Source organism: Rhamphochromis longiceps, linkage group LG23 (assembly GCF_057381845.1).
Source record: "Rhamphochromis longiceps isolate RC_006_pf linkage group LG23, R_longiceps_female_GT1.1, whole genome shotgun sequence".
Lineage (NCBI taxonomy): Eukaryota > Metazoa > Chordata > Actinopteri > Cichliformes > Cichlidae > Rhamphochromis > Rhamphochromis longiceps.
This window is the reverse complement of record NC_140578.1, coordinates 12,590,256-12,605,392: the sequence shown is the minus strand read 5'-3', so window position 1 is coordinate 12,605,392 and position 15,137 is coordinate 12,590,256. Positions and strand designations below refer to the sequence as shown.

At 44.6% G+C, this 15,137-nt stretch overlaps 1 protein-coding gene across 3 annotated transcripts in view; it reads right to left on the bottom strand.

The window, feature by feature from the left end:
• herc2 (HECT and RLD domain containing E3 ubiquitin protein ligase 2) overlaps positions 1-15,137 on the bottom strand; it is a 51,987-nt gene continuing 36,850 nt past the window's right edge. For all 3 annotated transcript variants that reach the window (XM_085399270.1, XM_085399271.1, XM_085399272.1), the window contains exons 67-91: positions 14,368-14,511; positions 14,089-14,280; positions 13,857-14,010; positions 13,637-13,744; positions 13,429-13,560; positions 11,286-11,444; positions 11,081-11,199; positions 10,701-10,826; positions 10,464-10,619; positions 10,064-10,378; positions 8,809-9,023; positions 8,488-8,665; positions 8,227-8,388; positions 6,505-6,596; positions 6,275-6,414; positions 5,958-6,145; positions 5,612-5,809; positions 5,451-5,534; positions 4,918-5,059; positions 4,622-4,816; positions 4,273-4,385; positions 1,944-2,134; positions 1,457-1,562; positions 1,160-1,372; positions 1-819 (exon numbers count right to left, since the gene is read on the bottom strand). In XM_085399270.1, the coding sequence (XP_085255396.1) occupies positions 547-819; positions 1,160-1,372; positions 1,457-1,562; positions 1,944-2,134; positions 4,273-4,385; positions 4,622-4,816; positions 4,918-5,059; positions 5,451-5,534; positions 5,612-5,809; positions 5,958-6,145; positions 6,275-6,414; positions 6,505-6,596; positions 8,227-8,388; positions 8,488-8,665; positions 8,809-9,023; positions 10,064-10,378; positions 10,464-10,619; positions 10,701-10,826; positions 11,081-11,199; positions 11,286-11,444; positions 13,429-13,560; positions 13,637-13,744; positions 13,857-14,010; positions 14,089-14,280; positions 14,368-14,511 (4,095 nt within the window). In that variant the 3' untranslated portion in view covers positions 1-546. The remainder of the gene's footprint in view (positions 820-1,159; positions 1,373-1,456; positions 1,563-1,943; positions 2,135-4,272; positions 4,386-4,621; positions 4,817-4,917; positions 5,060-5,450; positions 5,535-5,611; positions 5,810-5,957; positions 6,146-6,274; positions 6,415-6,504; positions 6,597-8,226; positions 8,389-8,487; positions 8,666-8,808; positions 9,024-10,063; positions 10,379-10,463; positions 10,620-10,700; positions 10,827-11,080; positions 11,200-11,285; positions 11,445-13,428; positions 13,561-13,636; positions 13,745-13,856; positions 14,011-14,088; positions 14,281-14,367; positions 14,512-15,137) is intronic.

Here is a 15,137-nt window from a genome sequence, read left to right as displayed (position 1 = left end):
TTAATCAGATTACATTTAATAAGCAGGAATGAGACCTGTGAATACATGGCACAGTCGCATTATGTACATTTGTTAAGGAGATGGTGCACAGATATGGTTGTGGGGAGGGGCGGGGTATAGGAATCTTAAAATGACCCTTCAGTGGGCTCGGACTGAGCCTGGTGAGAAACACTGACTTTAAGTTAAAAACTTTTTTTAAATTTATTATAAAGAAACACCAAGAAACAAAAACACTACTGTTTTTCGCACATGAACTTCTATATACACCCTACGGAGAGGAAACTCACACAAACCAGATGGGATCTACCACAGTGCTAGGCTAGAGCCTGTTTTTTTTTAGTTCAGCTGGAATAATACACAATTCTGTAACACAACAATCAGAAACTAACCCAGAGTGAGGCCGTGTTCGTTCCTCTCTTTAGCTTATAACGCTTTTAAAGCTCATTGCACACCCCCGCCACCCCCACACACAGACATTTGTGTCTTTGCAGTGTTTCTATGTATGTGTGCATCGACACACGAGACCAGCAGTCTCTCTGCGGCCCTTCAGTGTCCCGTTAAGTAATCCTGGGTGGAGTCGGACGCAAACGAGTCTGCGTCCTCGTTGTCGGAGTCCTCGCTGCTGTCGTCGGCTGCGGGCTCGCCGGACAGGGCGATGCGGGCGTAATCGTCTGTGTCAATGGACTTGCAGAAGTGAATGGCGTACTTCAGCTTCTCTTCCAGGACCTGTTTACACGAGTACCTGGGCAGCTTGAGGAGGAAGAAACACGTGTAGGACTCTGGCAGGAAGTGGTCGGGGGGGTTGTACTTATCCAGCACCTGAAGACAAACGCGGAACATTAGTTTTATATTTAGAGCTTTATTTTATGTATTTGAATCAGGGCGAGAGATGTTTCTGCTGATTCTTTAGTCGAGAAAAAGTAGTAGTAGAAAAAAAAAGTGAAACAATTTCAAGAACAACGTTAAACATAAATGTTCATCTTTGCATGTGCACATGCGTCAGATTAGTTGCAGCCTGGCTACATGTCACGGTTACACGTCAGTTTACTATGACAGTATACAGTACGACATTTATGCAGGTAGTTGGTGACGCAGAGTCAATCATTTCACTCACGAAAAGCGTGAAAAAGAATCAGGGGACAGCTTTTAGGTTTCTCACCTGGACCACAAAGTCTCTTCCTCGGAAATCAGCGATGGTGCGCGGCAGACGTGTGCGGCCCCAGACGAACCTCAGGAATAGAGACCTCTCTGTGTTTGAGAAGGACTCCATCACGTCCCAGAACCACTGAATGAGAGGTGCTGTCGGCTCCACCCCTTTATAAGTGGCCACTGACTTCAGCAGGTGCAGCGGGATGTCCGGGCTTCCGCACACCTGCGAAGAAACAAACGCACTATAAAATCTGCACACAACCTGGGGACAGATGTGGCTTCACAGCCTAGAGCTGCTCTCCCTCACCATTGTTTCCAGCTCGTAGCCAGTGAAAAGTGACAGCAGGGGGACGGGGACCACTCGAGCCATTCCCTCACGCACTGCAGACACTTGCTCATCGAACTCGTGGAGTCTGCAGGAAGACAGAGGGAAACTCAAACAAATGCACAGCTGTTTTCACACATGCACTGCAGACCTCAACGTTTATAGGCCTTAGAATGATGAGACATCAAGCGACCTTTAACCTGCCAGCTACCCAGGGCATCAGTTCAGATTTTGGTGCATTAAAACTCAGTGAGTGGGCGTCATGATTCACTTTATCCAGAAACCTCCATCACCTAAACCACACAGTATTTCCTGCAGTATGAACAAGTCTGAAGCAGACTACTTCCTGCTGTGGACTTAATGTGAGAGAGGAGAGCTGTGGGAGATTTGTTAACCTGATGCTCTAGAAACTGTCCAGAGCTTATTTGTGAAAGTAGATTATTTGTATGCAGTGAGCATGTTCTCTTACCTGTAGTTGATGGCCAGGCGGACGTATTCTGCGCGGTTCTCCAGGGTGATGTGGGAGTACTTGGAGCTGAGCTGGATGTCTTGGCCGCTAGCATTGGGCACGGTAAAGGGCAGGGTCAAGGCCTCGAACTCCTCAGGTGTGGCCTCATTGTCCCGAATGTACATCAAGCCAGGAATAAAATCCTTATCAACCTGGGGGGAAAAAACAGAGCAAATCACTGCTGGGAATTTGAACTAAACTGAGTAATAAACGTACAATTTAGCTGAACTTTATCCGTGTGTGTGTGTGTGTGTGTGTGTGTGTGTGTGTGTGTGTGTGTGTGTGTGTGTGTGTGTGAGCATGTGCCCACATCTCATTAACACAACACAGTTCCCGTGAGCGCTGGAGTGATCCATTTTTTGGAGTCTTGTGCTAAATTCATTTCCCAGCTAACCTTTCCAATATCTCAGGGGCAAAACCACAAAACAAGGGCAGCTTTGTGAGGTAGAAGCCCTTTTTTCCACTCCACTGTTCCCCCAAAGACGGCTCAGGAGCTCATGATCAGAGTTTAAGGGCAGGAGTCGACTCACACCATCTCTGAGACAAAAGCTGAGGTTATGCCTCGCGACATTCTTCACTTCAGCAAGTATAGATTCTAACCTTTCTGAGGAGCAGCACAGTGTGAGTTTCGAGAAACATCTAGAGAGGTCCGTACCACTGCAGAACAGCGGAGGGGCTTAGGTTTTAATCTCAGGAGGAATATATACGAGTGGGTTTCTCCTCCATGTTATAATGCACGTCATGTGGTTTGTTATGTCAGATATTATACAACATTTTCAGTCTTTCACCTTTCCAGCTGCAGGGAGGAGGAAAACCTGAATTCTGAGCTTCTGTCTGAGTGTTTTGTGGGTACCGGCCCCAAGAAAGAATGGACAATATGAAGCTATAATACGCTTTAAATGGCCCTTGTGTGAGAACAGATGTGGCTTTGACTCAGCAATGATTTTGCTGCCTCGTGTCAGAGTTTAAGAGTTGTTTATTCCTTTTACAATCATTTGTAAATCAGGAACAAAGACACAAAAGCAAAGAGATGCCTGTAGCACGCAGCTGATGCTTAAGTGCATCGGAGCTGGCATGCTGCAACTACAGAAAACCTGACTGCTTTCCATTTTGAGCATTCACCAACATTAAAAAAACAAAAACGGAAACGTATCATTTTAAATGCTCCTGAGTGTCCACGCTCTCTGCTCTGAGTGCATGATCACTTCAAATTCACTGTGGTTTTGCTTTTGATCTCTTTACTTTCTCCTTTTCCCCTTTGTCGCTTCCTTCGATGCAGACTCTTTCCACTTCTTGCTCTAATGCTGGGTCAAATTTACTTGCTCTATTGATAATTACATCTGGAAAAGAATTAGTAACTACAACACCGTCATCATTTTAAGCCTTTTTGTTGAGAAGCATTACATTTTATAGCCTGCATGAGTGAAATGGTTATTGTCCATGTCTGCACTTCCTTTACTTCACTAACCTTTACTTCACGAAACTATGTTTTTTTGTTTGTTTTTTTTTGGGTTTTTTTGTGTCCCGTTTGGATCTTTAGCCTTCAGAATTGTTGTCTTAAGGCCAAGAAAGAAGCCAAGCGGATTTATTTTACCAAGTGGATCATCATGGCCTTGCCATATTGGTCCATTTGATTGACCTTTATTATAATTATGAATTTATTTTATTTTCAGTTGCTACAAACGGGACAGACATGACTGGGGGATAGGACAGGGAGAAAGAATGAAAGAAAGAGGGAGAGAAAGAAAACCAAAGGGGAGAAACTATGTTTGTTAAGGGAGGGCAGCCAGTTTGCTTCACAGGTGAAGTCAGAACTAAAAACGGCCAATGAGCTTCTCCTGCATTTTTGTTATTTTTAAACTAACCACTGGTTATGTGGAAACCTGCTACATCCCCTTTGCCTTTTTTGCCTCCTCAGACAGCAAAACTCTTTGCCCAGCTGTTCTACTTATTGCAGCATCCATCCTTCCAGCTTCAGACAGATAAAGAGCAAAACAGAAGCACGGTCCTCTTTTGGTTGTGGTCCATGTAAAAGGAAAGACAGTGACAGCAGAGGGAATCAATCCAACTCTTAACCTCTTAGGACCTGGCGTCCACATATGCGGACATCACATTTTGGGTTGTCTAGACCAAAATACTAATGGAATAGTTCGGGTCTTAGGAGGTTAATAGTGTCTTTAAAAAAAAAAAAAAAAAAACCCCAAAAAACTACAAAGTGTACTTATTTATTTTATAATAAGTTAAAGCAAAAATGAAAACAAACACGCCTGTGAGGGGGCTGTGCACGTACCTCACTGAGGTCAGCGATGGTCAGATTCATGCCTGCCAGCTGTTTCCAAACAGGCTCTGCCAAATTCAGGCTAAGAGGGCTTCCAGTCCGGATTGCAATCCCTAGGAGCACTCCTGCAGACGCAGCAAGGCAGAGGACATTACCCACAGATCAAACATGAACACTGAGCTGTGCGAGGACGCGTGAACCAATAATAAAAATTATGTGTACTAAATAAAACAAGCCAGGTGCTTTATCAGTGAAAATGCAGATGAAATATTTACACTTTTTATACTAAAAGCATATTTTCAGAGTTGGTTTATCTGGGATTAACACCCCAGTCCTGACTGGGAGATTAACTGGATTATACCTAGGAAGCGGAACATGCTCATGTGAAGAGCGGACTTGGCTGCGGGGTTTAGCAGGAAGCAGTCCCTGTTGGCGCCCGACTCGTCGCGGCCATTTGGGGTGACAATGAGCAGAGGAGTCAGTGCGTTCTGCAGCTCCTCGCACATTTCAGCGATGGACTCGCTGTAGCCTCCACCGCAGTCATCCACAGACTCCCCTGAGAAAATAGGTGCAGCGTATTTAAAACAAGGGTAAGAAAAAGTTTCTGACAGTTCGGAGTTTAAAGGGAGGCGTGGGCATCACAGCGTGGACACGTACCTACAAATTTGACCTTCCACACGCGATGAGGAAGCAGCAGGCTGTCGGGGCTAAAAGAGCTCATTTTGGCACACATCTGACCAAACACAGACTTTGTTCCATCAGGACCTGCCAGACCTCCTTTGCTACGGGAACGCTTCACCTGTGGGGTGAAGAAGAAGGGGAGGAAAGAAAAAAAATAGAGATTAGTTTGATCTGGTTCTGTTGTGGGCTTAACAACTTCCTGCTAGATAGAGAGGAAGTCCTGATGTGCATGACCAGCTCGTTATGACAGCTCCCACTACAGATACAACTCAAGTTAGATGAAGGGGAAAGGGGTGGAGGAGGAGGAAAGACTCCCTACAGACAAGCTGGAGAGCAGATCACACACCATGAAACAATCCCCTTATGAAAGACATCACATGTAACAGTCAGGAGCCAGTCTGGAACGCAGCCTCACAGGGAGAGGGAACTACAGTAAGGGGGGCCGGAGACTTGAAAGTAGACCAAAGTGAGTGATTATGTGAGCTATATGCATGTGTTTCTAAAAGTACCTGTATCCTGTTCAGCTCCACCACAGGTCCGTGCTGTCTGTCCCTCACCATCGTGGCTTGAACTACCTTCCTGAAAGCCGCTTCCTGTTCAAATAATTTAAAGAAATGTTTTAGTGCCTGTCACATCATGGAATTGGTTTCTCAGTACCGTGCTGTCCCACCTTGCCCTGGGAGATGAGAATGCCCCTGAGTGTGTCGAATCCCACCGAGGGGCCATGGCCCGTCTGACCGAGCCGGCCCTCCAGGTCAAACATCGGTATGCACGGGCAGAAAAGCTCTGAGATGTGATGCAGCAGCACCAGCCTGTTCCTCAGGGCCATGATCGGGATCTCCTGCAGGTGGTTGTACTCCATGGGAACCTGAAACACAGCACACGCTCATCTGGTTGGATCTGGCTTTCATTTTTTTTTTTTAAATATATTTTTATCTGCACAACTTTAATGCCATCTACTGGAAGCTGAAACCTAATTTTTTTACCTCAGTTTCTACCTTAAGTGAGTGTAGTACCTGGGCAGGCAGCTTTCCTGCATTAGTGGGCTTGCTTGTGGACCAGGCCAGAGTGTGAGCAGATCCACAGGCCACCCTGTTGATTTTCTTGCCCTGCAGTGCAGCCACCAGCCGCGGCCTCTGGATGGCGTTCGTAGTCCCATCTCCAAGTTGGCCTTCATCGTTGTCACCCCATGTGTACACTTCTCCTGAGCCAAACAAGCAACAAAACCTTTTGTGAAGCTAAATCTAACTCAACATAACCGATCTGCTAGGTTTAATGATAAAGAGAATTTGTACCAAAAAAAGCACGATCGCACAGAAAACATTCTTCCTACCATCCTCTGTGCAGCACACACAGTGAAGGGACCCCGTAGCGATGGCGATGACTTTCTTCCCTTGTAGCCCTTGGACCTGCCTGGGCCTTCGAACGTGGTCATCAGAGCCATGGCCCAGCCGATGGTAGTCACCTTTTCCCCTTTAAAAGGACACATTAACACACCACAATGAGCCACCTCATCACAACCAAATACAACACCTGAACTTGACAGCTCGTCTCTGTACTTACCACGTATACACAGCTCCAGACTTCGTGAGAGCCACAGAAAACTGCGAACCACACTCGACTTTGACCACTCCAAGGCCGGTGAGAGAGTCAATCTGAAAAGCAGAGGGACAGGTTAACTTTCAATTTTTCAGCATTGAAACGTAACTCACGTTTGTGGCTTTTAAAACACCTTGATAAGGTCTTCCTCTGTAGAGCCGACATTACAGGAATAAAACGCAGAACTACGTCATCATTTCATTTGCACTCTGCCACTGTTTCTATCCTGTTCTGTCATTATGAGTGAAACAGTGAAGCTGATCATGTTAGGGTGAGGAGCCGAGAAATCCTGTTACATTTACTGAAAAACAAAAAGGCGACAAGGCCTCAGAACCAACCTGTGTCTGTACACACAGAGCTTTAAAAATAAGAACAACGCTACATATGTCTAAACAAGCAAAATACTCATTATACATTAATATAACGCAGCACATTACACTTTGGTTCCCTGTCCTTTTGTGTTTACAGTGTACAAATATTACCAAACAGAACAACAAACCCTTCCGTAAATTCAAAACAATTTCGGTAATGAAAAACTGCAAAGCTAATTCTGGATTCAAAAATTTTTTGTGTACCAATTTTCTCATGATAAGTATGGTCAAAGGTTTTGGGGTTTTTATTATTTGAAATTAATCCATCCATCCATTCGCTTCCGCTTATCCTTTTCAGGGTCGCGGGGGGCGCTGGAGCCTATCCCAGCTGTCATAGGGCGAGAGGCAGGGTACACCCTGGACAGGTCGCCAGTCTGTCGCAGGGCCAACACACAGGGACAGACAACCATTCGCACTCACATTCATTCGCACATTCACACCTAGTGACAATTTGGATTTTCCAATTAACCTATCCCCACAAGCTGCATGTCTTTGGACAGTGGGAGGAAGCCGGAGTACCCGGAGGGAACCCACGCAAACATGGGGAGAACATGCAAACTCCATACAGAAAGACCCCGGCCTGGTGTTGGAATTGAACTCAGGACCTTCTTGCTGTGCAGCAACAGTGCTATCCACCGTGCCACCCATTTTGAAATTAATATTATTTGAAATTTAAATTATTTTTATTGAAATTCACAATCTTTAAACTGTCACGTTCAGCAATTTAATAATTATGTGGAAAAACAAAAATAAAGATTATTAAAGCAAGTTCATATCTCTGACCCTTTGATATGATCTCAACTTTCCAGGGTGGAGAGTCAGAAACAGAAAGTTGTGCTTCCATTACAGCCTTTTCATGGTCTTCACCCTCAGGACCTTTTCTAACAGTCTTCATCTTTGCATATCCAGGTGGTGCCAGCATAACTGTTGTACACCATGACAGGTGACACCATTCTCTTGCCGTGGCCTTTAAGTCATCTTCAAAAGCCAATCTTACCACACCAAAGAGAAGATATTTGGCAGCATGACACACCCTTCTATGTATTTAGCAAAGCTGCTACTTAACAAAATTGGTAGTACCTAAAAAAGTGCAGTCTGGCCCCATTTTACATGAACCTATTTATCTATTTTTTGGGGGCACAAGAATTTACAATAAATACCTTTAACTAAAAGTTGTGTATACTGACTTTACAAAGAACAGAAAACTGATTAGGTGATTCAGACTCTGGTCTCCCACATGAAATAACTAGAAAACTGAGGTATAACTGATGCCTCTGTTCACCTCCAGTACACACTGCTCTGTAATCCTTCTTACCTTCATGGGGATTTTGCAGCCATCACTGCCTCCCCGGCCCAGTTTGCCATAGTCCCCATCTCCCCAGGACCAGACCATGTCATCATCAGTTAGACATAGTGTCTGGGCATCCCCGCTGCCGCAGGCGACATCAATGACTCTGTGACCCTGCAGTGCATCCACCTGGATAAAGCACACACAGTTACTCTTTACAAGTTAAGCACATTTTATTTTTATTTTTTTTTTGAGTCTTGTGAGAAACTGAGTCGAGTGACCACAGACCAGCTTGGGTTTAAGCTGGTCCTCGCTGTCTCCGTGTCCCAGGCGTCCATAGCGACCCTTGCCCCACGTGAAGAGCTCTCCGCTGGCAGTGATGCAGGCACTGTGAGCTCCTCCGGCTGCAATATCCACCACTTCCACTCCCCTCAGAGACTCGATCACACGGGGACGGTCACAGGGGCTAAAGACAAAAGGACGCACAGTTAGCACAAAAATTTACTTTACTGTCCAAATTTTTGAGTGAGGTTTAGTTTTATATATATGTATGAACTATAAACTTAATATGAAAGAGGTTTTCTTATTTTTAGTGCATGTAGTCTTAACCTTCTGTTCCCATGGCCGAGTTTCCCGTCCTCAGCTTCACCCCATGAGTAGACTTCTCCCTCAGAGGACAGTGCCAAGCAGTGCTTTCCTCCAGAGTTCACAGCCACCTTTCTGATGAACACGTGCTGAATCGACTCCAGCAAGGTTGGGGTCGACACAGACTCAGTGCCACCGATACCCAGCCTGCCCCCTGCACCATATCCTGTGGCATAGAGCTGAGCATCGACAGAAAATAAACTGGTGTTAGAACCCAAAGCAAAAATAAAGGTTGAGCTGACTTTATGTACACAGTCTGTCGTATATTTAATCAAGCCATGCATTTTTACATGACAAGTACATGACTTTAAATTGCGATACTTGGAGTATGAAATATCACACGATTAAAAAGGCTGGTTCTGTCCTGGGTGTCAGACTGGAGAACCTGGAGGTGGTGTCTGAGAAGAGAATGCTAAAAAAAAGCTTCTTTGTATCATGGACAACCCCTCCCACCCCATGCACGCCTCCATGATGGACCATCGGAGCATATGCAGCAAAAGACTAATCGCCCCGAAATGCAGAACTGACCGCCACAGGAAATCCTTTGTGCCGGTGGCAATAGGACTGTACAACTCATCCTCGCTAACAAAGTTATTCTGTTTCCATTCAGACCGTGCAATATCACCCAACAGTTTTTCATCGAACGTTTGTTTCATCTCCCCATCATAATGCTACTCTCTTTTATTCATTTGCACAATACTATGCTACTTTTAGAATCACCTTCACTGATAGCTGAGATATTTATTTTTCAGGATATCATTATATTGTTACTTGTTAGAGTTATTTGATATTATATTTTGCACTATCCTACTGTATATTACTGTATACTAGTATTCTATTGTATATCCTATTCCTCTGTCCCTCTTGCTGCATTGAGCATGTGTATGACAAAAGAATTTCCCTCGGGATAAATAAAGTTCTTCTTATCTTAAAATTTTCTGCACAGATTAAGTTATGAGAGCTCAGAAATGCTGGGGGAAAAAAAATATATTTTTGTACTCTGAGGAAAATATTCATAGTATTAATTTACTTCCTTGAACGGCTTCATTGAATATACTAAAGCTGGGGGAAAAAATGTGCTAAAGTGGGAGGTAGTGATGCATTTTTATGAATGACCCTACAGTAGTCGTGCAGCAATGGTTCAGCTGATATTGTCGATGTATGCTCTGTGAAGGGTTACTGGCACAGAGGTTTTCATGACAGGTAAAAGCAAACACACCTTTCCATCAGCAGTGACAGCAAACAGAGTCTGCTCCCCACCAATAAGCTGGATTGGCCGCAATGTGGCGAGGGCTTCTGTAGATGTAGGTACTTTGACTTTTGCCCCCTCAATGCCCCCTAGCTGCCCTCTGTGGTTGTGCCCCCAGCCGTAAATGGTGCCACTCCCCCCGGCAGAAAGCGTCCAGTCATCTGGGCGCCGGTTCATCCACTGCACAAGCTGCTCGTCGTGCTCGCGCTTGAATAAGTCGTGACTCTCATGCAGGGTGTTCATGCTCTCGTGATCTGCCATGAGCTCGCGAATTTTCTTTGTAACCTTTAAAAGGTGAAGGAAAATGGATTAGAGAGATTTTCAGGGCAAAATGAAAGCTTGCACAGACAACACAGCTGTGCAGACGTACCTCATCCAGGAAAGGTCTGGGTAAAGATGTTCTCTTATCTAGAGCCACAGCCACTCTGGAGGCAGTGCAATATCGGCGGAACCAGGCCCACTTATGTGTCTCCGCACAGCAAGGTAAGGTATCGAGCTCGAGGTCACAGGCAAGAGCAACCAGTACCTGGGCAAAGTGTTAAAGTTATGCTCTGCAAAGGAAAACTATGGTGTTACCGTGTATTTAAGAGAACAACTGCGTGTATACCTTGAAAAATGGACTGTGAAGCAGCTGTTTCCCTCCGCGGACAATCGGGTCTTCGTACTCATACTGCCTCTGCAGAGCCTCAGGCAGCCCCTTGACCAAAGCAGCCAGAGCACTACCTGTGAAGCTCTGAAAAAAGAAAGGCCATCGGTCAGTCGCATGTGCTGAGCAACCACATGTATAACTAACACTCGTCTTTTCTTCAGGAAGAAATGTTTTTTCTGGACTTTTTCTTTTCTTTTTTTTTTTAGCTACAACATCTTCACGAGAGTCAAATATTTTTTAGCTCTCTTTTACAGGCCAATAATTTACCATAATAAATGGATAACAAATATTCCAATTAAGCCATCGGGCAGATATCTTAATTATGACAGTGTACTCACCATAGAGCGAGCCTCTCCTTCACTGTCGCCCAGCAGCCTGTTTATGTTGATTGACTGACCGAACTCTGTGGTCAGAAGCTTCCGTAGCCTCTGCAGAGCCCACATCCTGTGACCAGCAGCTACACAAAACAAATTTAGTTCTGTGAAAATTTATTTCGTACTTTATTAAGAAATAACCTGGTGAAGCAAGAGCACAATTCTGTACCTAGAGCACTGAGCTGAGCACAAGCAGCAAGAGAAGCGGCTAGACGGGGCACGATGCTCCTATTGGATGCAAAGTTGAGCCTAAAGTCCAGGAGACATATGACCAGATCCATGGAGGGGCAGGACAAGATACAGCGATCAGACAGCAAGTCTTTGGGACCTGAAGAAGAAGAATGAAGTCTGACTGTCACAGACATACACTTTAAAAAATACCATCATATTATCACCAACTGGTTTCTGGACTCTACATTTTAAAGTCTCAACATTAGCTTTTGGGTACCACAGTGCTGTTGTTTTTGGGCCATATTTGGATGAGGATGGAGGTCCACATCAGCTGACACCAGAAAGCCTGGTTAACAGACTGCGTTCAGATCAGAGACTCTGATTGGCAGAGCTGAGGCCTGACTAGAGCTGGGCGATAGAACGATAACGATATGTATCGCGATATAACTTTTACTCGATAGAGAAATTAAGCTATCGCGATAGACCTCGTCGCTCTTGTCCTCTTTAAAAAAAAAAAAAAAAAAAAAAAAAAAGATCAGCCAATCCAAATTAAGTAGCGCAGAGCCGAACCAATCACAGCCGCAGCGTCACGTCGCGTGACTTGTTACGTACAGCACAAGTGCCAAGCCGCACGTGTGTTTGTTTGGGAAGCAGCCAGCGGGTAATGGAGCCAGCGCATAATGGAGGAAATGAGTGTGCCGACTAGAAAAATCAACCGAGCGTGACCGAAGAGAAAACAGATGATGGTTCCAACGCCGGAGAGATTGTCGAACGGAAGAGCCATAGAAGTTCCGTAGTGTGAAGGTATTTCGGCTATTTCAAGTCTGACAAAAAACAGAGTAGCGTGCACTGTAAATTGTGCCGAAAGCAAGTCTGGAAATACAATGAACTGGTGCATGCGTCACACTGTGCGCCACGTTATTGTTTCGGTGAAATGAATTTCTACAATACTGTTACTGTTAATTCTACTCTCTGCAGTGTTTAAATGCTTACATATACACACAGTTAGTCCCTCCACACATACGACTCGGTTCTGCTTCTATGCCCCAGCTTTGTTTACTTTTTCCCACCGAGGCTTCTAGACTTCTGATTGGCCAACATTTCTGCACGGTTAGGAATCTAGCGCCACCTGCTGCTTTGGCATGTTCATAGCAGCGTTTTCCTTCATTTCTGCCTTTATGTGTGGACGGGATTATTTTTTAAAACGAAAACGGAAAATCTCCGTTTTCAAAAATACCCGTGTACGCGTGGACGTAGCCTCAGTCTCTGACTGGAAGCGCCAATTCGTCATTCGGCTTTTGTCAGACTAAAGTAACTGTTAAAACTGTTTGAAAAGCTAAACTATACAACAAGGAGAGATTGAGAATTTCCTTTTAGTTCTCAGTTTATTTGATATTGACAAAAGTTAGTCAGTTTTGTCTGTTCTTCTGTAAAACAAACTAAGATTTATTTTTAGAATTAATATTTTGTTTCTAAGTGGAATTGACAATTTAGTCTGTTTCGTTTGTTCTATTTTGAAACTTAAACACTTTAGCGGCTGCCTTTTGTGTAGTTTGCAATATTTGCCTTTATTTATCTGAAAAAGTCTCATGTTCCTTAAGTACATCTACCCTGTTGAACTTATTATGGGAAATAAATATTTAAATAAAAACAAGCTGCTGATTATTTCACATTTTACTTGTGAGCAACGGCACATTTAAATCTTACAAATATAGTTATTTGGCTTATATCGTGATAGATATCGTTATCGCCTGAAATGAAAAAAAATATCGTGATATGAAAAAATCTCATATCGCCCAGCTCTAGGCCTGACACAAAATTAGTAGCTACCATCCACTTGTTGCTGAAAAATAAAATCAACGCTGAAGTGCCAAAAGCTAAAGTTGTTCAAACGTCCACTTGAAACTGGCACCAGCAATGAGTGAGTCCCTACTGACACCAAATAAAAAACAACATGGGTTTCCATCCTACAAAAAACATGTTTAGCCTATAAAGCTATTATAAGAGCTGTACAAGGTGGAGGCTGCTGCTTGGGCACACACCATGACAGTGTTTGTTCAGCATCAGTGCAATAGTAAACGTTTACAACCCTAATAATAAAGAACTATTATCAGAAAAGTTTGTTATCCATCATGTCTTACCCGCTGCAGGCATGATGGGGTAGACTGTGAAGCGCCAGCCCCACCCATTAACCGACCCATCACTGGTAAACTTCCATTTGAGTTCATCTCCGGGGATCCTTAATTCACTTGACCAGTCAGACCACTCCCGACCTGAAACGCAAAGCTACATTAATTTTTCATTTCTTGTATTTTGCGAGAGTAAAGTTTAATCTCTTCCCCTCATCACCTGATCTGACAGAGACAATCCTGTTGGCTCCATCCATGATTGTTAGCGGGTCGTGGCGTCTCTCGGTCGAACACTGTCGGTCAAACTCTATCCTCAGACCCTCGGCACCTGAAGAGCAAAACAGAAGTTGCTGTTTATGTCCGAGAGAGTGATTTTACTGAGATTCAATAAGACCCTGATAATGATCTCTGCCTTTCAAAGGTCTTTTTTTTTTCCTAACCTGGGATCTTTACGGTGCCGCTGGTCGATGTGTCGTCTGTGTAGGGATGGCTGCTTTCTACGACGACTGGCTGGGAGGACAGACGGCCGCTCTGAGAATCTGTAGCAACATCCTCCAATTCAGTGACGCATAACTCCAGCAGCATGTCAGCAACCTGCAAGGACCCACATACAGAATGTTAACAATTTGCAGAGCGATGCACGCACAGCTTCCAGGGAATATATGACAGTACCTGTGGATACGCTGTGCCCATGCCAGACAGCACTGCAGACAGGACCTCCTTGCCTTTCTCCCCAGAACGACAGGATACTGCAAGCTTCAACACGTCCACCATTACTCGTGTGTCATCCGGCACAAGCAGACTGGTGAACTCATCCAGGTACTGAGGCTCCGGACCAACCACTTTGCTCTGACTCTCAGAGTCCTGAGGAGAAGCAAACAACAGAAAAACCTTTAAGCTAACAACACTTGGCTCAGGGCAAAGTCTCTGCTTGCCACCAGACTGACTTACTTCTTTGGTCTTCGCCATGGTCTCAGCTATGATGCTGGCTGCTCCGGGGTCATCAGTGACAGGGATGAAAGGACGTGAGGAGGCTCCACAGGCTGATGGAGTTACTGCTGATGACGGGGTGATAGCGTCTTCAGATGAGGGAACCTGTTCATACACACCAAATTCACCCAAGTTCACCAAACGCCAACAAACAACCATATTTACTGCACACGGTTAACAAGCTCCCACTAAGAATCTTCATATCTGAGAGTAAATATACATCTAATATACTGTTTAAGGTCACAGACATTCCAACTTTTCCAAGTCCTATACTGCCTCGTTCTTGAGTTACTGTGTTCACAAAGTTGGATGTCCACGCTGCCCCTGTGAGGTGACGGCAGTATCCCATCAGCTTTTAACAGCTCAGGGGTAAAAACCACACAAATCTGTTCTCCATAGAGAAGGGCCCATCTGGGGTTCAAACTCAGGACCCTCTTGCTGTGTGGTTAGGCTGTGAAAAAAGTCAGCTTCACCAAAGTCTCAGTGCTGTGAGGATCAAAAGAAAACTATCCACCCCAAAAAGTCACAGGCCTGTTTGTTATAGGCCTGTTTGTTGCGGGTGACTACTACATATTTCAGACACACCACTCTCTGAGAGGAGAGGAGGGCTCTTTGCACAACAAGGAAGTTTAAAAACATGGATAAGTAATGGTTTCAGGTTGTTTAAATGAAGCTGGATCATGCTCAGAGATAACCATAACAGTTATCTTTAGAAAGAACACCAAGAATGG